General features: G+C 41.4%; 1 protein-coding gene and 4 non-coding genes across 5 annotated transcripts in view; 1 reads left to right on the top strand and 4 right to left on the bottom strand.

The window, feature by feature from the left end:
- Positions 1 to 25,294, top strand: part of LOC115406124 (cadherin-18-like) — a 103,152-nt gene that overhangs the window by 24,899 nt on the left and 52,959 nt on the right. The window contains exons 4-5 of the mRNA XM_030116031.1: positions 17,656 to 17,950; positions 20,331 to 20,450. Of these exons, the coding sequence (XP_029971891.1) occupies positions 17,656 to 17,950; positions 20,331 to 20,450 (415 nt within the window). The remainder of the gene's footprint in view (positions 1 to 17,655; positions 17,951 to 20,330; positions 20,451 to 25,294) is intronic.
- On the bottom strand, positions 2,250 to 2,321 carry trnat-cgu (transfer RNA threonine (anticodon CGU)). Its single transcript has one exon. It is a non-coding gene; the product is annotated as a tRNA-Thr (tRNA).
- trnat-cgu (transfer RNA threonine (anticodon CGU)) lies at positions 11,645 to 11,716 on the bottom strand. Its single transcript has one exon. It is a non-coding gene; the product is annotated as a tRNA-Thr (tRNA).
- On the bottom strand, positions 12,249 to 12,320 carry trnat-cgu (transfer RNA threonine (anticodon CGU)). The gene has a single exon. It is a non-coding gene; the product is annotated as a tRNA-Thr (tRNA).
- trnat-cgu (transfer RNA threonine (anticodon CGU)) lies at positions 15,783 to 15,854 on the bottom strand. The gene has a single exon. It is a non-coding gene; the product is annotated as a tRNA-Thr (tRNA).

Below are 25,294 nucleotides of genomic sequence, written 5' to 3'. Positions count from 1 at the left end.
ACGCTCTCAGTGGTGGAGAATAAGCAACAACAAAAACAGCAAGTCAGTATAAACTATCTGTGCACCAAGTGGAAACAATGTTAGGATTAAAAATAGGATGCTATTTCCAGAAATGTAAAACCTTTAGAAGATACATTGGTTTTTTTTTCTCTTTTGTTTAATATTATCCATTTTATTCCAAATGTGTTGCCACTGATAGGATTTAGCATATGTGCTTCTCATAAAAATAACTCATAGAGCGGTTATGATAGCAGGGAAATCCAAAAATAAGGCAAGAAAATACAGCTTTGCATTTACTCAATGCACATTTTAAACAATTCTTCAGCTGTGAAATCAAAACAACATATATTTATCTGTTTATTTTTACAACAAAGCAAGATATTTTTTTTCATATTTAGAGAGCAGGCTGTATGAACATTGTTTCACTGTAAACAGAGGTGGTGGGGATCTTTTGGTGTGGGAGACAGTGTGTAACTGAGAGTCTTGTCTCGGTGGATACAGTCATTGAACAGGAAGCGAGCATGAAGAAAAACCTGATTCACTCTGCAAGAGAACCTGGATCTGTGTCCTGTGTTTGTGTTCCAACACATCCAGAGAAAACACATGTCACTGCCGGTGAAGAACCGCCTCCACAGGCCCAGAATGACGGTTAGTGAATGGCCTTTACAAACCCTGAATCGAATCCCATTGAAAATCTATGGGGTCAGCTCAAGTCCAATGTTCGTGCCAGAGGACCATCAGATGTGGAGCAGCACTCTCCTTTGGAGACCGGCCAAAGGGGAGAGGATAAATTCCTCAAGGAGAAGTGAATCAATGAGATGACTGCCGGCTGATATCCAGCACATCACACACACACAATTTACCAAAAGCATCAAGGGGGATTAGCTCTTGGAGGGATGATATTTTTGCCTTCATTTTTATGTAAAATTGTTGCGCATTAATTCCATTCAGAGCTCTTCAATGATCTGATGTATGTGGATGTAAAAAGTGCTTGAACATGGACACTGCTGTTTTCTAAAACACACCCAGTACATACAGGTGGAGCTGACCGAGGGTTTTTCCTTTCAAGAAATGTTTTAAGGTAACAAAGCTGTCGTGCTTTATGGCTCCACTTCATCTGCAACTGACCTGATCTGTCCAAACTACTAGTGATCTGGTTTTGTCTTGTTAATGTCGTCCTTTTCTTATCAAATACATTTAACAGGCCTCGTTTTAATGTAGTAAGAAGTGTGGTGCTTTTATTATGGAAATCTTGCCTTAATGAAGTAAGTGTGACGGAAACTTCATGTAGCATGACCTTGTGTTTTCTTCAGGAAGCCTTGAGGAATCTGAACGATGAGTTGTGGTGTTTGCGGTCAGCGGAAGGTTCCGTTGCTGGGTACTTTCTACCATTTAGCCTGACGGAGCCTGGATGCTCTCTTTGTCTTGAAGTGGGCGTTATGTCCACTTACGTTAACCCACAAGGGCACACGATTATATAAATAATAATCAGGTGTCCTTGTGGGTTCCAGCATGTCAGTAAGACAATACGCCCACTTAAACAAAGATTAAGTGAACATTACAGCTCTGTAAGGTAAAATGATGGCGTCTTTTTAGACCTTTCCCCAATGAATTATTGACTATTTTGACCTTGTTCCTTTAAGTGCACATAGTGAGCTACTTCACCCTTCCTACACCTCAGTAAGTGGGCGAGGTAGAATATATTTGTTATTACGAATGTTATGTTCAATATTATATACACATTAAACATGCAGACTGCCATCATTTCTCTTTAAAGAGCCTGATAGTGGCCGACAGGACAGGATTCCTGCTGGAATCAATCTGCCGCTCAAAGTGCTCTTCTGGAACGCCTCCAGGTGGCGGAATATGCAGGAATTATTGGTCATTATAGAGTTCAGTTTCCTGAGCATTCTCTACCCAGCCCACCTTCTGAACTGTGTCCAGCTCAGTCCCAGCGGTGGGGCTTGTTCTCCTCTACAGCTCCTTTGTTCTGGTTCCAGTAGAGAGACCATCATTTCCAATAAACTGCAAAGGCACGGAGCTTCTAAGATTTGTTTCGAGTGTGTGAGCACACCTAGAGAGTGGAAATGTGCACTTTGATAAACTTTGAGGGAAGCACTTCTTTGCATTTAACAACATTTTCTTACCCAAAAGAGATGCATTCAAGAAATAGTGGAAAACCAGGGACCCGACTGAGACAAAGTATGTGTGAGTTTTGGAGCAGAAACCCTTGACTTCTCTGCTCTTAAAGGCACGGATGGGACTTGAACCCATGATATTTGGTTTACGAGACCAACGCCTTACCACTTGGCCACCATGCCACTTGTAGCAGTTGTTTAGTTCATTCAAACAACAAACAACCAACACAGTTCAACACAGTTAAACGATTTGACACTGTGTTCGTGGTGATTGCATAAAGCTGAGCTGTAGTTTGAAAGAACATTGAAGCCCTTTTACGCTTTCTAGTAAAATAGTATGGTCGTGGTAGTTACCACAGATGTCGGAGAAAGGGAAATGAAAACATATTTGGAAATGGATTAGTGACATTTACATTTGACTGCAACCAATAAAATCAATATCATATCAAATATCAATATCAAAATCAAAAAATGTGAATGATGTGAACATCTCCAACACCGTGAGATGAAGACAACATAAAAAAACTTGCAGATGTGTTCCTGGTGACGAAATACAATCGATGTGAGGCTTGAAAGAAAATCCAGTCTCCATCTACGATACATAATATTCATAACTTCTTCTTCTTCTTTAGAAGCAGATCATCAGTGTAAGGCAGAAAAATAAAAAGTAAACCTAGAATCTGAGGCGATCGTGAATGAATTAAATCTCATTAGCATTAGTTAAAGCACAATATGTTTTTCTGTTCTGTGGACTTGGATGCACTTCAAATGAAATCTTATGATTAAATCAGCAAACAACCAAATTTCAAAGGCTTCTTGTACATTTTCTTACTTAATGCACGCACAGTGCAAGTAAGGCACTTCGCTTCCATATGTTCTGGTCTCACACTGCTCCGTGCAACAATATATTGCAGCAAGTCTCTCTCTGGTAATTAGTTTGTGTTCATTTAAGCACAATGCGAAGAAGCATAGAAGGAAACTCTGGGAGATGGAACTTGAAATGAAAGGAAATTGAAATTATTGGCAACTGCTGACTGATGGTCGGCTGCAAGTCATCTGGACAGAGATTACAGCACTTAGGAGCAGATTTACAAACGGTTTGAATATAAACAGGTGCAAACTTCACACATCTGGCCGCTGGTCAAGCAACAGGGTCATCAATTTAATGCATTTTTCTTCAAGAGTATGAAATATCAAGGCTCTCCTAGATTCGTGTAGAATGCACAATGCATTATAAAATGAGTGAAGTTATTTGATTTTTGTTAACTGTCTTTAATTGGCTCAGCCTTTAGCAGAGATGCTGCTGCTACTGTACTGAGATGCAGTTTCTCACCTGGCTCTGCACGGCTTTTGTCTTCAGGCGTCATCGTATGATACAGGTATCGGTATTTATTAGGTATTGAATATCTGTGATGGGTAGATCATCTTCCACGTTAACTATATGGCATTGCATTTCATTTTGTGCTTGTGAGGAGTTCCACATTCAGTCGCTCCACCTTTGATGAACTATTGTTGATTACTGGTTTTTCAGGCCCCGTTTTCCAGTGAAAACACATTGTTTTACCATGCCAGGTTAAAGGTAGGCAGCAGAAACACGGGAAATGATATAGTTTTCATGTTGAGCCACTAGTGGGTGCTTTGGATTGTATTTGTAATGAAACCATGCATGTTCACGTGTGTGAACGGGACCTCAATCAGCCGCAGAGGGAAAGTGCAACTGATGTGCATGAGAGTGCAGTCTTGAAAGATCTTGGTCGGTCAGGCCTGCAGTTCATATTTCTAATTTTCCTCACCGATCATAGATTTGCTTTTGCTGCACGAACCAAAGTATAATCTCACAGCCCATTTGTGTTTATCCATCTTCAAGTTGTGATGAGTGTAGATCTGATTTTGACGTACAAACCTGACAGCAGAGCTAAAGACAGTCACTGTGCAACAAAAACGCCACAACTCCACAGTGTGAGCTGGAAAAATAAGTAATTTTATCTACTTTTAGACTGATAGTGAGAATAGTACAATTACCTTTGCCATGTACTGACCCACTAAAGCACAAAGAGATCTTGCTACAGATGCAGAAAAAGAGGAAATGAATAAATAATACCCCACAAAGCAGTGAGCGTAAACCTAGCTCCTCCTGTTGTTTAGTCAAAACCCTTTTGTGTGTGCAGCAACATTATCTGTGTTGCGAGCTGCTCATCTGTGAATGAATACCAACTCCTTCAGAGTGTGTGTGAAGCAGCAATAATTGCGAGTTCTGTTTGTCACAAACAGGAAACAGTGTTTTTACCATCCAGCTCATTTCTTAAAATGATTTATGCAGGACCCATCTGTCACTGTTTAACCAGGTGAGAATATTTTACCACATTTCTAGAACCTCTAACAGGATTGGTTTGGCATTGTGATTACTCTTAAGATGTATTGCCGTTAAACCATTTCAGGGAAGATAGACATTATCAGTAATGGCAGCATTCAGAGTGTCATGACTGCAGTGTCGGACTACGTTCTTTTCAGCATTCCTGCTGTTTCCGTGTAAACGGGCCTCGTTTTCAAAACATTGCTATCTAAATGTGAAATGTCGCTTAAACGAAAACACAAAACAGACGTGTTTTCTCTAGAAACATTGTAACGTGAATGAGGTCTGAAGTCAGAATAAAAGAACATTCAAGAGAGTCAGGGAATCAAAAGGGTGTAAGCGTTTACTGAACCCCGGGCTCCTACCATGTGGAACCGGCTCCCCGCTCTGCTCCTTCTCTCGTTTCAATGCAATTTCATTGTACTACTGTAATTTCATTGTATTGCTACATTCCATTGACGATTGTTCCTCTTGTAGCCTGTACAATGAATTGTATGTAGATACAAGAAACTGTCTGTCCTATCTCCTTCTCTTTCTGTCCCCTCACCCCAACCGGAACAGCAGAAAGCCGCCACCTCTGAGCCTGGTTCTGCAAAGGTTTCTTCCTGTTAAAAGGGAGTTTTTCCTTTCCACAGTCGCTTATGCTTGCTCGTGTGGATCTGTTGCGTTTCTCTGTGAAAGTGTCTGGAAACGACCATGTTGTAATTGGCACTTCATAAATAAAGCTGAACTGAATTGAATTGAATTGAAAGTGACAATGGGCGGAGGTTTGCAAGTCATGAAAATCAATACAGAGTGCTCAACAGCAGCAAGAGAGCCGGTGTTCATTCCTGGATTTTAACAAAAGAACAAATGAGACCCAGAACTGTTGAAGAGCGAGAATGCTTCCACCAGCATCCAGTATGTTGACTATTATGATGACTGTGTGTGATTTGCATTTAGTTTGCATTTACATTTCACTCTTTGTCGCAACCTTTCTGGAATGGGGTTTGTACTGACTTCTGAACACGTCTGTGTGTTCGGAGACAAACAGGGCAGCATTTGAAGAAAGAAAACGCTGTTCTAACTGCTCAGCATGGGGTCGGAAATCAGCTTTGTTGCACTGTGGCTGCTGCTGGCAAAGGAAACACAATGCAGATCAGGGGGGAAAGTGAATCTCACAAAAAAATCTGCAGATTCTGTAAAACAATGTCCTGCCATGAGCCACAGAGAATCGAAGTAAGGCTTGCAGTAATGTTTTCTGAAGCAAACTTCAAAATCCACCGTCTACTGTTTGCACAAGGTAGAGGTCTGTACAATAACTGAAAATCACTTCAGAACATGCTGCAGTGCTGTTACGTTAGGATGATCGAATTAAGAAAAACGTCCTTATTACAACATTTGAGGTGAAAAAGTATCATTTTGAGGACAATGTCTGTTTACATGGTAATATCAGAAATGCTGAAAACAGTTTGGTTTTCAGGTAGTGCCACTAGTGGGTGCTGTGTTTCTTTTTGTAATGAAACTATGCACATACATATTCACCAAAGTGTCTTTCAGCAAGACCCTGAGTCTTTCAGGACGCCTCAGCATATAGACCGCAGGAGACAGAGAACTTAACCGGAACCATTGAGATTGAAACCAAGAATGTTCACAGAATAATGACAGAAAAACACAGGTAAAGACATGGACACGTTTAAGGTAGCAGAATATATAAAAAGACTCCACTGAGACGACACTTTGGAGTCAAAAGTTCAAGTCGCAAAGGGTCTGAAGAGAATGGAAAAGGTAGAATTGAAGAAGAAAGCCTCTGGGAAATCTCTACTCTCACTTAACACATCCTATTCATAGTTAACCTTGACTATACACAGTAGGAGCTGCCACAGAGCAGAACCCAGGCAACAAATCAAGAATCGATAAGATCAGAGATCAAGGAGCCTTCTCCCTTTTGAGACATGGATGAGATTTGAACCCACAATTTTCTGCTTCATAAAAAGTTGTCCACCACTCCTATAAATTCATTAATAATAACGAATGCAGTCTTTGATGTTCAGTCTTGAATGTCACAGTGCTTCCCCAATAAAGTGAACTTTGACGACACAAATCTGGAACACATGGGACCAAAGCAATGAATTTTTAAAGTGTACTATTCTCTGTGAGCGTACGTAGGTAGTATTTACATAAAAACAACACCCACTCTTGGCCCTGCTGGAAAACTACATTGTTTCATGTCAACAATTTTTTTTTCGGAAATCAAAATGCAAAAACGATGCAATTTCAGTTTGTTATGGTGTAAATAGTTCCTCCGTATCAAAACAGAGTTACTCAAAATGTAAATGATTTGATGACTGTAGCTACTTTCACACCAAATGCTTCCAGCATCACGCTGCTGTCTGGAGTTATGGGAGTTTCTTAGGAATCAAGCGTTCAACCAGAGTCCCAGATGGAGAGCAGAGATCAAGTCTAAGGGGTTCTTGACTTTTCAGCTCCTCTGAGTGTCTGCTAATTAGTTTGCCTTTCATAAAAAGACAATGAGTGTGGTTGTATGGATGCTTTTAATTCGGAATTGGTTTATTCTGAATTAAGTAATTCTGAATTATATTCATGAGCTTGGTGTTTTCAAGGGAAAAACAAAGGATTAAATCCTCTCTCATGCTGGGGTCTGCGAAGCGTTCTGATTGGACAGAGGGCGGCCGTGACGTGCTTATATCTGCAGGAAGTGAACAGCGTTTTTCTCTTCTTTGTTTCTCGATCAAAGCGTCGACTTTGACCCTACATCTTTCAAAATGTCCGCGTTGTTAAGCACCCATCGATCCACTCATTTCATTCTATCCAGTTCTTGTAAAACTCCCGTAAACCATTTCTGTACGAGTCGATCATGGTGCAAAACGACTGGAATAAACACCTCACTTAGATATAATTCCACTTCCAAAGAAGTTTTTGGGATTCAAATGTAATGCTAAACCAGTGGTGGGCCGTCAGGGCCTGCAAAGCCTTCTCTGCTGGCCTAAAAAGTATCTGAATTACAGACTGATGTAAATTATATTTTGTCCATGAATAATTATTAAATGATTCCAAACGGTATGTTCCAGTTCCTTTCATAGTTTTCCCGTGGTTGCGCTGCTTCCAGACATGTTTTTTTCATATTAAATCATTTAACCAATCAGATTTCAGGCATCATCTGTTGCTAGGGTCAAAGAAATCTGCCCGAGGCCTTTGCTATCCGTTCCTGATGGCGCAGTGAAGTAAAGTGAAGCGTCAAACAGACAGCTGCTTCAACCAATCAGACAGTTGCTTCAACCAATCAGATTTCGAGTTGGCGACTCAGCGCCTTCTAGCTAGCGTACACCAACAACAGCGTATCCAGGCCTTCTGATTTACATTCACCAAGAGATACAGTAGGGGGCGGTATGCACCTAAGTTGTTGGTCGCCTACCTCAGTTATTCCAAAGAAGCAGAAGACCTGAAGAGAAATAAAACTTACGCCAGAAATACCACTAGTCAGGACCGAAAATTGAAAAAGCCCCTTAGAAAACAACATGGTAGGCATTTTTGAGGAAAAACATTTTAAGCATTGTTTCTATATGATTTTTTAGTGCTGAATCCATTTCTGCCAGTTGCCCAGCTGTAAAAGTTACCGTTTAGTCATAATTGATTCATTAGCATAATTAATATATTAATCGCCCAAAGTTAGAAATTGCTATTAATTTCCTATTTGTTAATATTATACATATGATTGCTTGGTATCATTGTAAAGGGGACCTTCTAGCCTTTAATTTAAGCCCATATTTGCATTTTTTTGACAAACACAGAGGTCACATGACCTCTTTAAACTATAAATTACACACATTTTACCACAATTTTCGCATAAACTACATAGTTTATTTTATCCCTGTGGGATCAAGGGATATCAAGGACCCAAAAGCCACAATCTCAATGCTAAATACAGGAAATGTATGATATTTCTTTGTGAGAGGCTATTGTGAGCCTTAAAATAGCAGTAACCAGTTCAGGCCCATTCACCTCCATTCATTCTTTGCACCAGCATTATGTAAACAAAAAAACCCACACCAATTGTTTAGATGTAATGATACTATTAGTAATATTAATGCAATGACAATCAAAGGCCAGGTAGACATTTTCCATCCTTGTAATCAGTAAAATTCACTGAAGATGGCAACAAATTACAAATATAAATAGCAATGATTAAATCAAAATGACATTACAGGTTCTTTGTGATCATATTTTTTTTTTCCTTCAGTGCATTACATATAATGTGTCACTTGACTTTCGGCACTGACAGGATGCAGTGCATGGGTTTGGCTTACAGCCGCACCGGGCCGTCTTCCATCCAGTTGTGCAGCCACAGGTCACTAGCTCCTCACAGCATCTGGAACTGCAGGCAACGACATGAGTTCAGGAACAAGCACGTTGTTCTCCATCTTCCATCCCATATTTTCAGGGGGTGGCAGCACCGGGTACTGCAGGTGGGCCTGCCGCCAAGCCAAAGTCTGGAGGTGAACATGATGGATGTGAAATTTCAGAGCGTCTCTGGTGGGTGGGTCTCTCTGTGGTCATGCCTTTAACAAACAGGCCCAAACGGACTTCACTGATGTTGTTTGTGTTGTTTGCACCGTATAATTTACAGAAAAACATGTCTGCATCCATGATGGTGGAGTCACTAAGCTCAGGACCTTCACCAAGCCCCTTGAGTAGATGGCTGTGCTGTCTAAATACATTCCAGCAGGTCTTCTTCGTGTGTCCTGAAATGTATGATGTCGAGTCACTCCCAGTGAGTGCATGGAAACCTGGAAGTGGCTCAAGAACCTCTTCATCCATCTGCAGCTTTTCCACAACTGCACGGATGGGGATGTACTTTCTGTCCTTTGCTGTCCCTGCTTTCATCCAGATTTGTTGGCATGGCATTCTGTGAAGTAGGCGATCAGCAGAATCAAGACATCGGTGTCTCTCTCACAATTGGAGTTGAACTTCTCAGCATTGGGGTTGGAGTTTTTCCACATCTGTTATAGACAGTTTCTTTATACGATCAATTGCTGGATGGTTGTCTCTATCACAAAGTTTGTCTCGTGCCTGTGCAGCACCTTTTATTGTGTCAAACCCCTGCTGTCCTCCTTTTGATAACTTTTCGTTTTTGTCTCCTGACAGATGAGACATTCTTCTAGAGCTAGAGAGTGGCCAGTCTCCTTCAGAGTGCCAGCAGCTCCATGATCACGCTGAAACAGAAATTAAAGTGCTTATTTAGCCAGCTTGTTAATGTCTTCTTCTTCTTAGTACTCCAGCAAGGGTCAGGGTATCCCGTCTCAGTGCATTGAGTCGACCAGATGAACCAGGTTTTTCCATTGCTGGCGATCTTGTGCCAGCTGCTCTGCATCCTCCACAGCAGCTCCGTGTTGTTGGAGGTCACCCGCAACGACGTTGAGCCATCGGGTGCGAGGTTTCCCTTGTGGTCATCTCCAGCCTGAGGCCTCTGGGTCAAACTGGAGAATGGCTCGTGTCGGATGTTCTGGGAGTAGACGAAGGACATGGCCGAGCCAGTGGGTTCGGTGTTGTGCAACCAAGTAAGATGCTCGGGGCTGGCCTGTGCGGGCTCTAAGCAGAAACTCGCTGGGGCCACCTGATGTTCTCCATGGTTCTAAGAGCCCTGCTATCAAAGCCATCGATTCTGAGGCCAGACTGTCGTTCTGAGGCCACGTTTCTGAGCCATATGGCTCAGAAAGGATGGCAGCAGGATGGAGAGTACGGCTAATTTGTAAATCCGGAGCTTCGTCGTGCGTGAGATGATCTGGTGCTGCCAGAGTGGTTTCCAGAGGGACTGCAGAGCAGGTGCTGCCAGGGCTCGTCTGCGGTCAGTCTCTGGTTGTAGATCCCCGCTGTCTGTCACCATGGACCCCAGGTACACAAAGTTCTTGACAGGCTCTACAATGTCGCTCCCAATTTGCATGGGAGGTGGATTCACCTCGCTAGCTATCTTTAATCAATAGAATTCACTGATTTCAAATAACTTCATTGATTTACATAAACACATTCATCAAATAAAAAACAAGTGTTAGTTACCTAAGATGGATACCAACAAAGTAATGAAAGCTGTCAGCATGCCTGTTGGCCTCTTGTCTGCAGTAACTCCCTAGTCGGGTTCCAGGCTCACAGTAATCCCCCAGATTGTAATAATATGGTGATGTTATACATTTTCTGAAACTCCATAGGCAAGTCAGTATTTCAGTATCTGTTTTTTGTGTCTCTGGTATTCCTAGGTACCACAGGGCTAAAACAATGAAAATAACTTAGGCGGAATTTGTGAAAACAAATATGTTCTTTGTGGTTTGAGGAGCTCGAGTGACCACCATGTGTGCCAGAAAGGTTGATAATTGGATTTAAATGAAAGCTAAAAATGTCCTCTTTAAAATAACACCAAACACAACATTATTGAACATTGGGAAGTGCCCTAACTATGAGCCTAAGCCAGGATAGGCAACAGTGTCTAACATCTAAATTACCATGGAAGGGGGATAACTTGGAGGAGGAAATATAGAAAATCAGGGGCCTTATTTGAAGGGCAACCGGTGGATTCTTGTTTGGGACACCTTGAACTTTCAAAAAATGCTGGTTGCCCACTTTTCCTCAAAAATGCCTACAGGGTCACATGATTCTGAATTTACAGCCCAGTCTACACAGGGCAGCTGGACTTTCAGCCCTGGCTTTATGGAACTGAAACACACAGATAATCTATATGACAGAGCAGTTGAACTCTTTTTGAGGAAGGAAAGGAGGATGTATTTTGTTTACAAATAATCGCGATTGTGGTGAGTAAAATGTTCCTCTTTTCCTAAATAACATTGCTGTTTTATTAAGCTGTTGATGCTCATTGTATGTGCACAGATGTAGTAGGAGACTTGTGCACTTCAGCAAAGGCATTTATTCTGGCTGCACAAGTATCTATCTGCTGTGCAACAACTCTTTATGTTCATATCTGCATAATAAGATTTTTTTTTTGTAGACAAAATAGTTATTGAGAGGTGGATTGGTTCAGGCGGATCTGTTCTGAAGGCCTTAGTGTGCTAAACAAAGTTTTCACAGTCACTTTTATATATATTGTGGCTTCACAACCACAGATCTGATGAAAGTTAAACTTAACACTTGGTTTCTCAGTTCTTTCAGGCATGGATGGGGATTGAACCCATGATCTTTGGCTTACGAGACCAACGCCTTACTACTTGGCCACCATGCCACATTATCAAGAGACATGCCACCTAGAGTTGATCGTACTTGGTGATAAGACCAAGACCAAACTGATATGTTACGCTGGTTTGATGGATGTTCTCAATCGGTTTAAATCATTGAGACGTCACTGGAAAGGAGGTGAGCTCAAATAGGAAGTTGGATCCAAAACACCAGAAATCCCCTCATTCTCTTTTTAATCACAGCCAACAAAAAGAGGAAAAACACATGGCACCACACTCCAGCAGATTAACTAGATAAGATGCTGTAAAGTGCTGAAACACTTGGATATGTGGACTCCACCCTTAAAGTCTCTGGACCTTTCGATATTTCTAGTTTCTTTATTTCTAAATTTTTTTAATGAAGAAAAGTTACCAGGAACTAAAAGTATTCTGTGAGCCAGCACAGTCGTTCTTGTTCAGAAAAGTTCCTGATGATTTGTCTTTGGTATGAGAGAATGTCAGTTTACGCAAAGGTGATCTGGAATAACAGAAACTCATGTGTTTCACTCAGATCAACTTCAGACTCAATACATCTGTCTGAGGCATGGATGGGGATTGAACCCATGATCTTTGGTTTACGAGACCAACGCCTTACCACTTGGCCACCACGCCCCTTTTAACAGTCCCAAAACTGTGTTTTCTCTTGAAATGTTGCGTAAACGGTGCCTCGTTCTCTTTGAATCATGTGGGAAAAAAAAGGTGCCTTTGCTTCCCTCCACACTAATCTCAGATGTATTTTCCATAATCTGTGCCATTTAACTCAACATATCCAGACAACCGGAGCCCTCCCCTGATGGCAGTACTGATTAGAACGATACGATGAGAGAACATGTCTGACACACCCTGAGAAACGCTCCCGAAAAGCCCAACATGTCCTCGGATGTCGACGGATTGATGCACCGTTGCTCTGTAGAGGAAAGGATGTTTATGAAACCTCCTTATCATGTCCGACGGCTCGCGTTCAGCGACAGAGCTTAGCGTAGCATGTCCCGTAAAAGCCATCGGGGGGGAGTTAACCTGTTTAAATGAATAACCTTCACTGGCTGCCCGCCCACGCGCTTTCTGATTCCTGTTTCACACTATCGGCAGGCTTTTGTTCTTGAAGCTGCAGACGTGCGCAGGGGGAAATTCTTCAGCCTCAAAATGTCAAGTCGACGCTGCCTCCTTTGCCAGAAACGGCTGCCTAGAAACACTGCTGTTTTGGTTCTGCTGTATTTTTATCCCTCTCCCCTTTTGGTCTTTGTATTTTTTTCCTTCTTTTTTTAAATTTTAAATGTATTTTTTTCTCTTCTTGTGCCAGGCATATGGATTTTCTTTGTCTTCATAGCTCGCCTTGTTGGAGCTCTCGCTTGCAGTGTGCTTCTTTATTTTCCTGCAGTTCTTTGCAAAGCGTTACTGCTCTCTGCTGTGTCAAGATTTGCTCCCATAATTCTTTCTTCTATAAGATTGTGGGAATGTGAGGTAGCATGCTACCACAGGCAGCCTTGAGGTTTTTTTGGGGTTTTTTTTTTCGTTTTACTCCATAATCGTCATGGCCAGAATCATATTTTCCTCTGCACAAGACTTGGACACTTGCACTGGAAGCTAAGACAGTTTGCCTACCTGTACTGAGGAAACCTTTATACAAACACAGCAATATATCAGTCATGCGTCATTGCCACTGTAGATTCCAATAATTAATTAAAAGAAAAAACCTAAAAGCAGCAAACTCTATGGTTGAGTCAACTTCTCCGTTCTTTCTGCTCCAAAAAATAAGTCAGAAGGCAAGGAGAGTGTAAGAATTCTAAAAATATTGCAGCAGGAGAGACAGAAGAACAGAGTGAAGAGAATATAAATAGAAAATAAAGGCAGCCGAGGAGTGAAGGGGCCAAGACTGCAATGTATGCGGCACAGTAACACCAGGGAGGCCAGTGAGGATAAGAACAGAAACTTTATTTTTACAGAATTAATTAATAATGTCTATTAAAAGATGACGATCAATATTTATTTCCATGACCTCAACAAACGAAGCCTGAAAGCTGAGATGATCTCTCAACATATCGACTTACTTCCTATTAAACTTATCCATCTCAGCAGCTGATTGACAGTTTTTACTGCTGGAGACCCAATGAGCCAGCTGGAAATAAAAATCCACCTTTCTGTGAGGTTTCAACAACTGCTTTTACTTCTAAAACCCGACAACCAAATGCAGGAATTATCTTATATGTGTCTGATTTTCTACTGTTGATGACAATTGACAACCACATCCCAGCTTCATTCTTTTACAATTTCACTCCGGACACACATTCAGACCCAGGTCATCCGGAGAGGGCCAGACCAGTGAAAAGGTGCTATAATGACTTTTACATTTAAACCGGGTTTAGCAGGTCGGATTGGAGCTTCTTGCAGGCAGGTTTCGTCCCATGAGCCTTATCTAACGAGAAATTAACATCCTTTGAGTTTTAGTTGATTAAAAGTATCTGAAGAAATTTGAAACTAAAGTTTTTCCTTCTGAGGTGAAGTATATGTGACACACTTCTACTCACTCGCCGTCTCTGAGCAGGGCAGGATATTTCAAAACACATGCAAGCGTGTTTGATCACATTTGATCCTGGGATCAAACACGTAACTGAAGTAAGATGTTTGTCATCAGAAAAAGACGCCAGTCGTTTGACCTAGATGTGTTTCTTAATAAGGCTTTTACATGTGGAAATAAAGGACTGGACGTAAAGTGCAGCTTGTCATTGGATTTCCAAGTGACTATCAGAGAGGCGGGTGGTGAGCTGGATGAGCCCATCATAAACAGACCCCCCCCCCTCCCCTCCCCTCCCCTCCCCTCCCCATCCTGGAGGTCTCACACAGCAACTCTGAGGAACAGTGATGTGTTCAGTAAGCACCACTTAGAAAGGAGTTCCTCTCCGTAAACAGGCACACAAAGTCACTATAAGCAGAAATTCACATGACTATGATTCAGTTTTCAATTCAGTTTTATTTCTGTGGTGCCAAATCCAGCACAGTCATCCGCTGGTGCTTTTACAGAGAAAAACCAACAATTCCACATAAGCAAGAAAATGAGATGCTGGAAAGGAAAAACTCCCTTTTAACAGGGAGAAACCTGCAGAACCAGACTCAGAGGACGAGACTATAATTTACTTTGAATTATTCATGACCTTGCTTGTCGTTACTCTTATGAGATGAGTTTAAATTTCGAGATGATTTCTCTGGCCGTTTGACCACATCTCAACAACGTGCTCGTGTCTTCTCTTTTCTAGCATTAACAGGATGTTGGGCAAAACAGTTGAGTTGATCTGCACCTGCACTCTGCTCCTGACAGCCCTAAGATGAACAACCGAGTATCAGACAGCAGTGTCTATAAATAGAGGATGATCCTTACCTTGGACAAGATCTGGGAGACTCCGGTGATGTCGTGGTGAGAGGAAGACTAGTTGAAATCAATAAGCATGCTGCTGGCTGTAATGTGAAGCCTCAGTCAGTTCAGTGGGATGCAGAACATGACATCCACACCTTTATTTCTTGCCTGGGCCCCAAATAGCAGGCCGCCTTCTGTGCTAGTGTTGATAATAAACTGTGAGATGCAGAATACTTTAGTGTCCATAACAGTTGGAACGCTTTGGTGAGATGCCTGATTTCTGTGATTTTAAAAGGGAAAATAAGAGTAACTGAGGCTGTAGCTGTAACTTTAATAGTGCGGGAAAAACCACACGTGAATGGATGATCTCTTTGGAGTCTTCGGTGTGTGTTGAGATGTTAGTGACAGCTGCAGATGATTTAACAATGTGATACCATGAAAGCAAATGTGATCCGAGATGAGATGAAATGAGACAATGGAAGATTCGATGACGGGATGTGAACTGAGATAAAGCAAAAAGGCTCAACTCAACCTCATAGACAAGAACAAAAGAGATCATAGAAAACTTCACAACATGGGCAACAATAAGAAAATTATGATGTTCGCGAGGAGAAGAGACAAGATTATAGGATATGGCATGAGGCAGTACGAAGGAAGGCCACATATATGAGATTATACAATAAAGGGAACATCTGAGTTGTATCAACCCAGTTCTTCCTCTTTGAAGGCATGAATGGGGGTTGAACCCATGATCTTTGATTTACGAGACCAACGCCTTACCACTTGGCCATCATGCCACTAGATACTTTCTTCAAGTTTGACAGAAAGCAAAACGTGAACGCAAAGAATTATTAGTAATATACTTTTCAAACCCAGCAGTGTCGATAACAACAACAGCAAAAACAGAATGACAGATAGACTCTGACAAATCAAGCCTCATTAGTATCACATCAAGCTCAATATGTTTGTCCGTGGATTTGAAATGAAGTTTTATGATTTATTTAAATCTCAAAGAGTTTTTGCATATTTTCTTATTCAACGTATGGACAATGCAAGCGAAGCCCCTCGCCTCAGTATGTCCAGGATTCACACTGCTTTGTACAAGAACAGATTGCAGAAAGTCTCTCTTGACTAATTAGTTTGTCTTCATTTAAAGATAATGAAAAGAAGCACAAGAGGCGACTCTGGGAGAGACGACTCAAACTGAAAGAGTTGGCAAACGCTGACTGATGGTAGCCGGCGAGACGGAGGTCAGACTTCATGCTACAGTGACTCATAACTACCAGCCCACTAATTCCTTTAGCGCAAGCTGCTGATAACAGTATTTAGTTACCACTTTGAAATAGAGTGGAATTATTTTACCTGCTACTGAATTATCAAAGAATTTCCTGGTGAAAACAAGCTTATTGATCCAGTGAAGTCTGTCTTGATGAGATGCTTTTAGCTGTGAATGTCCTGTAGATACAGGCCACTGCGATGTTAGTTCACTGGTGTTATTTCTGAGCTTTTCTTTCTTGCAGAAATTACACAGTAATCTTCAAAATGGCACAATATTGAATGTAAGACTGTAGGAGATGATAGGATATGATAAAAGACGAGTTCACAAGATGAGATGGTACAAGTGACGCACAAAAAAATTAGACATGTTATTAGACTGTAATATTTTTGCAGGTAAATGTAAAGAATGGATCTGCATCAATTGCAAATTATTAAATGTATCCTAAAAAAAAAGATGGTTTTGATTGTATTATATATAAAATGGTGTTTTCAGGTGAAACAGTGAAGTGATATGATTTGAAACAGAAATCCTGAATTGCAGGCCTTTCACAATAATGGCACAAACATGGGGTCATGGTGAGTTTTGCTCTGTTGTAAACGAAATGAGTTTGTACTTGTGTTGGAGTGATCGCTCTTTGATAAGTTTAATTCAAATCAGTGGAGATTTAGAGACCGAGAGAAAAATATAAAACTCTTTGATGAAATATGCATGCCACCACTATGACACCTCTTTTTCAAATTGAACTAAGCAGTCAGGTTCAGACGGGGTGGCAGCTGAGGCTGCTGGGAAAAACCTTGGTGATCTCACTGATTTTCTCATGTTTAATTGATTTTTTTTTATATATATACATTTTCTGTTTATGATAGATGCTATCTGATGTACAAATAATATAAATGTATGTTTCATTACCTTGAATGGAGAAGAAGTCTTTGAGGATTTATGTTTTCGACCACTCGGGGTACCTCAGCCTGTCACGCCTGTTTCGTAGGTGTGTCGGTTTCATTTTGGTTCTTCCACACAGTGCTACTTCCAGCTCATGATATGCTAACTTGTTCTGTCACACTCTGCTTTTTCCCATTTCCTGAGACAGGAACTTGTTTCAGATGCTGAGTCTTTTGTACAAGCTGTCACGCACCAATCCTCCAGCTCCCCTTGCGTCTCCCTCCCTGATTCGATAGCTGTACCTCTCATTGCCCGCTCCTCACCATTAACTGACCACTTATCTTGACACTTGACTATTACTCTCCATTACATACTTGTCGGACACTTTGCTGCACTCGCTCCCTCCCCGACTCATTTTCCCCTTCTCACATTTCCAGCTCCACTCCAACTCTGACAAGGGTGACGGCTCGGTGCGCTACATCCTGTCTGGAGAGGGGGCCGGGTCGATCTTCGTCATTGACGAGTCGACGGGAGACATCCACACGGCCAAGAGCCTGGACCGTGAGAAGAAGTCCCAGTACGTGCTCCACGCCCGGGCCATCGACAGGTGGACCAACCGTTCGCTGGAGGCCGAGTCGGAGTTCATCATCAAGGTCCAGGATGTCAATGACAATGCGCCAACGTTTCCCAACGGACCGTTCTCAGCCACCGTGCCTGAGATGTCTGATGTCGGTAAGACAAGCCTCCAGCAGGTTTTTTTTTTCCTAATTTTGGAAACAGATTAAACTATTTCTGTTGATTAAGACTATTTCTTAAACATATAGGAAAGTTATATTGTGAACCCTGAGTCTGTTATGCCTCTGCAGACATCTTAGGTAGCGTTACTCATTACTCTGAAACAAGTCAACATACAGGAAGTTTGCGTATCGTCAAGGTCTTGCTCATATTTAGAAAATCTTCATACTTGTGGGGAAAAAAAAGAGTCAGTGAAGTTTTATTCCACGTAACTATCGATCAGGGCTGTCAAACCACCAAGCAAATTGTAAAAAAAATTAAAGAACACATAGATTTTTTGCAACATTTCTTGAGTGTGAACACAGCACAGCAATGAGACCCAAGCCGAGATATCGATGAAGCTTTAATGAAAGCTTGTAAACTAGCAAGCTTTGCTCTTTCTTTCTCATTTTATATCTAATAGAAACACCTGCTTGAGTTCTTCAGTTTATAACCTTTTCCTCCAAAAGAAATGGCTTCAGATTTTGCACTCGCAGGGTTATGTAATGCGCATTTAACACAACTGGCTGCTGAAAATCAATGTTAATCAAATCTGTAACAGAAGTGTTTTTTTTCTTTCTGCAAATGCATTGACTATCAACATCTCACATCACTTGAAAAAGGCCTCGTGGGGCTTTTATCTTGGGAGAAAATCTTTCCAAAAACAGCTTCATTTCTGGATTTAATGGATTTAACAGGCACATCGTCGGAAAGCATTGAAAACCCATCATTAGGTTGGTGGCAGTGAGACATTGTATAATATCAACAACGTGAGACCAGGTTTGGATTTGGGCCTATCAAAATCCACTTCCAATACTTTTGGGTCTCTATAAGTCCCCAGTGCAGTACAAAATGGAATACCTTGATCTGATGAATTTACTCATGATTTTATTCAAACACCTCCTTGACATAGGCGAAGATATTCATCGTTTCTAATCATTTAAAACCAACTGGAAAATTAAAAGCTCTAGAGCTTTCTCAGATGGTTGAGTAGAGCTCCGGAGCTCCACAGCTGATAATAAGCTCTTCAATTATCTATAATTTGCCTTCAGGAAGCTTCCAGAAAGACATGGACGTGGATCACATGAAGATCGAAGCCTTGACACGTTGCTGGATCTTGCTTGGACCTGTTTCTTGGCCAACCAGCCTTAAAATCCCAACTTTGTCTGATAAGATCCATGCGTGTCACCACTCTGAAAATAAAGCCTTACATTTCAAGTGTCCATTCAACAATGTCTTGATCCACAGCTGCAACTTCTTGCCCACGTCTATGCACTGATATGCTAAGTTGAAATCTGTTGTGACCTGAGGCCAGCAGTGTCTTTTCTTCTGCAGTTCCTGAATCGTCCAGATCCAGGTCTACATCAGTAGTACGAGACGCACTGGCCCACAACCAGGCTGGCTTTAAGGCGGTGGTTTATTCACTCTATTGAGAGTAGGCATCGACCGATCATCGGCCGGGCCAATTATCAATAACGGTATCGGCATTGTGACACAAATCGACATCAGCGGTTTTTTTAATCCAATGGCTGATAAGAGATCAATGTAAATCTGGATTATTTTGGTGCAAATGCAGCCACGTCTGTCTGCAGTCACTACTCTGCCTCCAGCATTGCACCACCCACAGCACCACCTGATTGGTTACACTCACTCGAATTTCTGGGTCTGTTGACATTTTTCCCATCTGAGGGAAACAAGACATTTTAACCAGCGATTCCACATTTGGTCTTTGTCGTATGTCCTTGAGCCTGTTGTAGAGTTAGAGAAAACTCTTTTGGGCATCAGGTTTTCCTCCTGTCGTCCAATGCCAGGCAAACTCTGAGAGTATCTGATATTCAGAACCTCAAGAAGAGACAGTTTCTGTTTCGTGTTTTCTGGTGACTGATCAACTCATAAGACAGCTGTCTTTAGTTTGACTGCTAAAGCGTTATTTGGACTGCGGAGGATTATTGAGGCCATCACTGGAAGAAAAAAACCTAACATAACCTCCAACCAGTCCAGTGCATCTTTCTGCTTGATGTAGTTTCCCTCACGTCAGTAAGGCTGTTATTGAGGATGAATACATGAACAGGACCCTATCAAGACTGACTGAATTTTATTTGAGATTGATTAATTCCCCAAATCTTACAAATATGTCCTTGAAAGAGGAAATCTGTCTTTTCCAAAGAGCAAAACATTCTCACTAGATGGTGAGATAAAACTGTAACTGTTGTTGCATTTCTCTGGTCAGTTTAGCACAAAATAAGGAGTGGAGTATACTTGTAATGTTTTCCCTGTAGTTAAGAGTTCTGCTGCTTCACAGCCACATGAATCATCTTATCCTCCCTTCTCTGTGCAGGAACATCCGTTTTCCAGGTGACAGCCTCAGACGCAGACGACCCGACCTATGGCAACAGTGCCAAGATAGTTTACAGCATCCTGGAGGGGCAGCCCTACTTCTCTGTGGACCCCAAGACCGGTAAGACCAGCTTTAATGACTGTTCAAGGACGTGGAAATCACACTAAAACACTGGCTGCAGACAAGAAAGTAGAGACTATAGACAGCTTTGCTCCTTGATAATTTATGAACACTGAAAGCAGCGATGGGAAGGCAGAAGAAAGGAAAGCTTCATCTCTGGATTTCTGTTTTTGCGGCCAACTGATGTGTAACCACAAACACCTCCACCACTTCTGAGAATTAGTTTCTTCCTTGTGCGAACAGGCTTTGACTGTACGAGCAAAAATAAATATGCGTTGAGACGACGTTGAGTTTGTTGACAGCTCAGCTTAATTCAGGATTAATGTTTGTATTTATTACCACAAAACAGTCATGTGTGCCAAATGACACATTTTGAATTTATAGATTGGGACTCCCTGTTTTGCATGCTAATATTAACATTTAATCCATTTATGCTTAGATATCAGTAGTGTTGTCAATAACAGCATCACTGATTTCTAACCTAAACTGTAATTTTGGGGAACTTGTTTCTGTGTAACCATAAGAAAAGCTTTTCTTCCTCGAAAATTGTGTGTTTGCATTCTCTGTCATTGCCCTGACCTCCAGAGAAGAGAAATCCTGTTGCAATTCAACTGTTTACGTAACGTTTTCAAGTAAAAACCTAAAACTTTTTTTTATATTTTTGAGGGTCCACTTAAAACTCAGTGGTGCTCGGAGCAATAACAACACTGTTTTCCTCCAGAGTGTCATGACTCCCAGTCCTTATTCTCCTGGACTTTCCTCTGCGTGTCCTCGCCATTATTTATGTTTGCAGTGTGCTGTTCTCCGCCCTCATGTGAGTGTGAATTCATTGCAATAAAAAAAACAACTAACAGCACCACGCTTGCTAAATACATTATTTTAAGCGTTTTGGCCTTTTCCATAGAAACGAGCATCATTTTCAAAAAGCTGGAGGGGAAATGTGAAACCTTTCCGAAACTTAAATGCAAAAGCATGTTTTCACTCTCAGCATCATGGTGTAAACGGGACCTGAGTCCTGCAGAACATGGAGAATGAAGCACTGAACATAGCATTAGCGTTAGTTTAAAGCCCCTATCAGCGTGATGTACAACAGCAATACATATCCATCATCCTTCCTTTCTGCTGCTGTCTGTGAGTTGGTAGTTTATTTCAGCTGTTTTGTTGATGCGTCTACTCATTGTCTCTAGTTTATAAATCTCTTTCAAGACAGGTTGGCATCCAAAATGTAAAGCACTTACTTTGTTAGCAGCTCAGCTAATGCACTATAATGTGCAAAAGAGTATTAGATTAGGAATTATTAATGCAGAAGCTTCACCAAATACCAATTTGTTGACTTCCAGCCAATGCGTTTTGAAGAAGAAACCAGCAAACATGCTCAGTAGTTTGTAGATAATTAAATATCAGCAGATGATGAGGATATGCTGCCTCCACAGTTTCTTTCCATTTCTCCGCTGTCAATAACCGTACCCGCTTTCAGCCGGTGTTAATCTGCAAGCGGTGCACCTAACCAGAAAGTGTTTGTAACAACACAATTCTTTGTTTTAGGATCGCAGCATCATTCCTACATGACCGGCGGCCGTGTGTTGCGTCAGTGTATTAAAGACAAATGCAATGCGATTATACCGAAGCTCTGCTGTGTAATTCAGGATGACTGCATGGAACAATGAACAACAAGACTGTTCTCTATATGAAAGCCCAACAGGCCAGGTCAAAATCTGACATTTAAACCAATGGTAGATGAGGAGAAGTAAAAAAAAAAGTCAAAGGAAACCTGGAGAAATGTTTCTTTATTCAAGGTGGATTTTTTCATTCGAGTCCTTTTGACACTGATTGACGTTCAAGTTTTAGTCCGTTCATCTTTGATATAATCAGATTTTGGAAGCGAAACGAGACGGTATTAGATGAGAGAGGAGGATTATCAAAGACCCATTTTATGCAACTTGGTGTCTAACTATGCAATTTGTGTGAGAAGCTGCTGTTTTCCTTCTGTCAGGAAGCTCTAATGAACTCCCTCCTCATTGTATCTAAAGCCCCACAAGACACACTGCAGTGCTTTTTTATTTCTCACACAATGGGACATATGAGGAGAAGGAAGCATAGCGCATTTTAATTAAAGATGAAATCTCTCTGTGTTCATCAGCTTATCGATAGCAGGCTTTAAATTTTCTCTTTGTCAGAGCGGCGTGCAGCGCAGCGCCGGGCGCGTTGGAAACGAAGCGGCTGCTGCTGTTGACAACATGTCAGAAGGGACAGAATCCACCAAAAAAAAAAAAAACCAGAGGCTTTGTGCGAAGAAATGCTCTCCGTCCCGCATCCTCACTCCCACGTCCCACTGCTTCTCCCAAACAAAAGCTTCCCCAGATATGTTACCCGGCCCATTAAAGACGCCACGGAGAAGGCCCGGTGGAGACGCTCCGCGCAGAATATCAAAGTGTCTTCACTGAGATTGCTTTTCAAAGCATATTCCACTCAATGTGAATGGAATTAACTGGAGACAGAAATAGAGGCTTCAGTACACAAACCGCTGTATCTGCATTGCTTGTGTTTGCGTGTGTGTGTGTGTGTGTGTGTGTGTGTTAGTCCATACAAAGACGGCTTCATCCAGCTCTGAGGGGAATCTGGTTATTTTGAGCTTCTCGTCACTTCATTGATATTTATGCAGCACTTATTGAGTTCTCATCTTAGCAAAATAGACAATATGTCTGCTTACCTGTACCGGCTAAATAGAATCTGATTAATAATGTGGCACTCTCAGAGCACACACACACACACACACACACTGCTCCGGCAAGGTAGGTTTCCTCGCTGTGCTTGTCACATTGTATTTTTGCAAACATTTGAACAGAAGAAAGTAAACTTTGTGCATATTTGGTTTGGGCATGGAGAGAAAATAATCAAATCTGATTTTAGAGAATTTATTCCATCCTACTAACACAAGAGAAATCCTTGGGGACGATTAGTAATCAAGGAGCTTTGGCAGCTGATCCCTCACATATGGCTGGAGATCTGATTTAAAGTGCAACCACACTTTTTGAAATGTGCTTCAGAAGCAGTGATGTTAAATGTTTTGCAAAAACTAGGATGCAAAATGGTTCAATCCGGCCAGTCGAACAATATTTGCAACATGTATAAATAAAAACTGCAATATTTCAACAAAAGAAGGTACTGTTCCTTATTTATCCAGAACAGGATGGGCTGTTTCAGCCAGAGGAGATGTTAGACAGCAGTCCAGCTTTTAGAGAAGTGACATTAGTATTAAAACCAAACCATGATGGTGAGTTTATTCGAACATGCATGTTAAAGACTGCAGAAATCCTGCATTATAATATCTGGCTGAGTGCCTGGTCTTTGGAGCAGAAATCGCTCCACTCAGCTGCAGTAGCATTTAGAAATCTGCATCAGCAGCAAAGAAAAAAACCAGAAATGTATTTGGAGTCAAAATTTGATTTTGATGCCAGCAATATGTTGGGAAAAGTGAAAACAGGGACGTCTGTAGTTTCTGGATCTACATATTTTCCAGAGCTAGTATCGATAGAAATCACGCTCCCTTGACAGGTAAAGGACGGTATACATCCTGAAATTATCAACAGTTTTCAGAAATCTTAACACTTGTTCCAGAAACTGAGAACTCAGAAAACCCCTATCAGCAGTAATTAAGTGAAATGTTATGCAAAACGCCCACACGGCACACAGAGGAGCGTGGTTATGGGATGGACCCTTCACAAGAGAAGCAGTTCAAAATACTGAAACTGACAGACTGCAATCAAACAGCTTTCACAAAGTTTGTTAAAGCAGGAGCGCCACAAAGAAAAGGCTCCAGAAGACAGAAACGCAAAGTAAGACCAGCTTCTATTTCTGTTGTCTTGAAAGTTTCTATTAAATAATAAAATGATGAATTGCTAAAGGTCAAGGAGCATTAAAGTGGCTTTCCTCGTCCGCCTCGAGGCACTGTGAAGATAAGGGTGATTAAAAGGTGCGGAAATGCTGTTTTCATCTCTGCACTAAATACATTTGAGGGATAAGAAAGTTAGTGGTGCACAAATTAGCTCGTTAGAAGGTCACGGAGCTAATGGAGGAATAATTGAAGTAGATTCACACTGGGAAAAACAAGCCTCGGTCTGATGAGATGCGATAAGTTCTACACAATACGGCCTGATATACACAAGGTTTACGTTGATAAAATGAGCCACACACACACACAGAGACACACACGGAAACTGTGCACAATAACAAACACCCTTCATTTTGCTCACAATGTTCTTGGTATGGTGGGAAAAAAAAAATTCTATTATCCAGCTGAAGATGTTCTTATTTTGAAATAGTCTTGGTGATCCGGCGTTTCCTATTTCTACTCTACTGTGCAGTGTGTTCTGTTATTCTTGCCTTTTTAACTCAGACCGAACGTTCCTTAGCTGACCATAATTGTGAGGTGATTTCAGCCTTGTGGACCTTGTCGTACGGACAGACGTCCATGTTGGATTGTTATTACAGTGACTGTCAAAACCACAAAGTCCCAAGCAGCTTGTTTGAAAAGTTCAAAATTCCCCCATTCCCATGGAGTCGGAGAGTTTTCAAAAAGTTGTGTTTTCCTCCGTTCCCACGGAGACGGAGTCAGCGCGTTTACTAAAACTTCCTCCTTTTCTCAGCCATTTTCAACAAGTTTAATTTTCAGGGGCTCCAACCACTGTTGTCATATAAACAGAACAGAACAAAAGACGGTGAAAGTTGACCGTTTTCCTTGAAAACGCTGTCATGTAAACAGAACATCAGATGTAACCAGAATGACACGAACAATAGATATAACATCAGACACACTGAGTAAAGACAGGAAGTAGATAAACCCA

The sequence above is a fragment of the Salarias fasciatus genome, chromosome 18, assembly GCF_902148845.1.
Source record: "Salarias fasciatus chromosome 18, fSalaFa1.1, whole genome shotgun sequence".
In the NCBI taxonomy this organism is placed as follows: Eukaryota; Metazoa; Chordata; class Actinopteri; order Blenniiformes; family Blenniidae; genus Salarias; species Salarias fasciatus.
The sequence above is the reverse complement of the archived record's forward strand: the minus strand, read 5'-3'. Positions and strand labels throughout refer to the sequence as shown.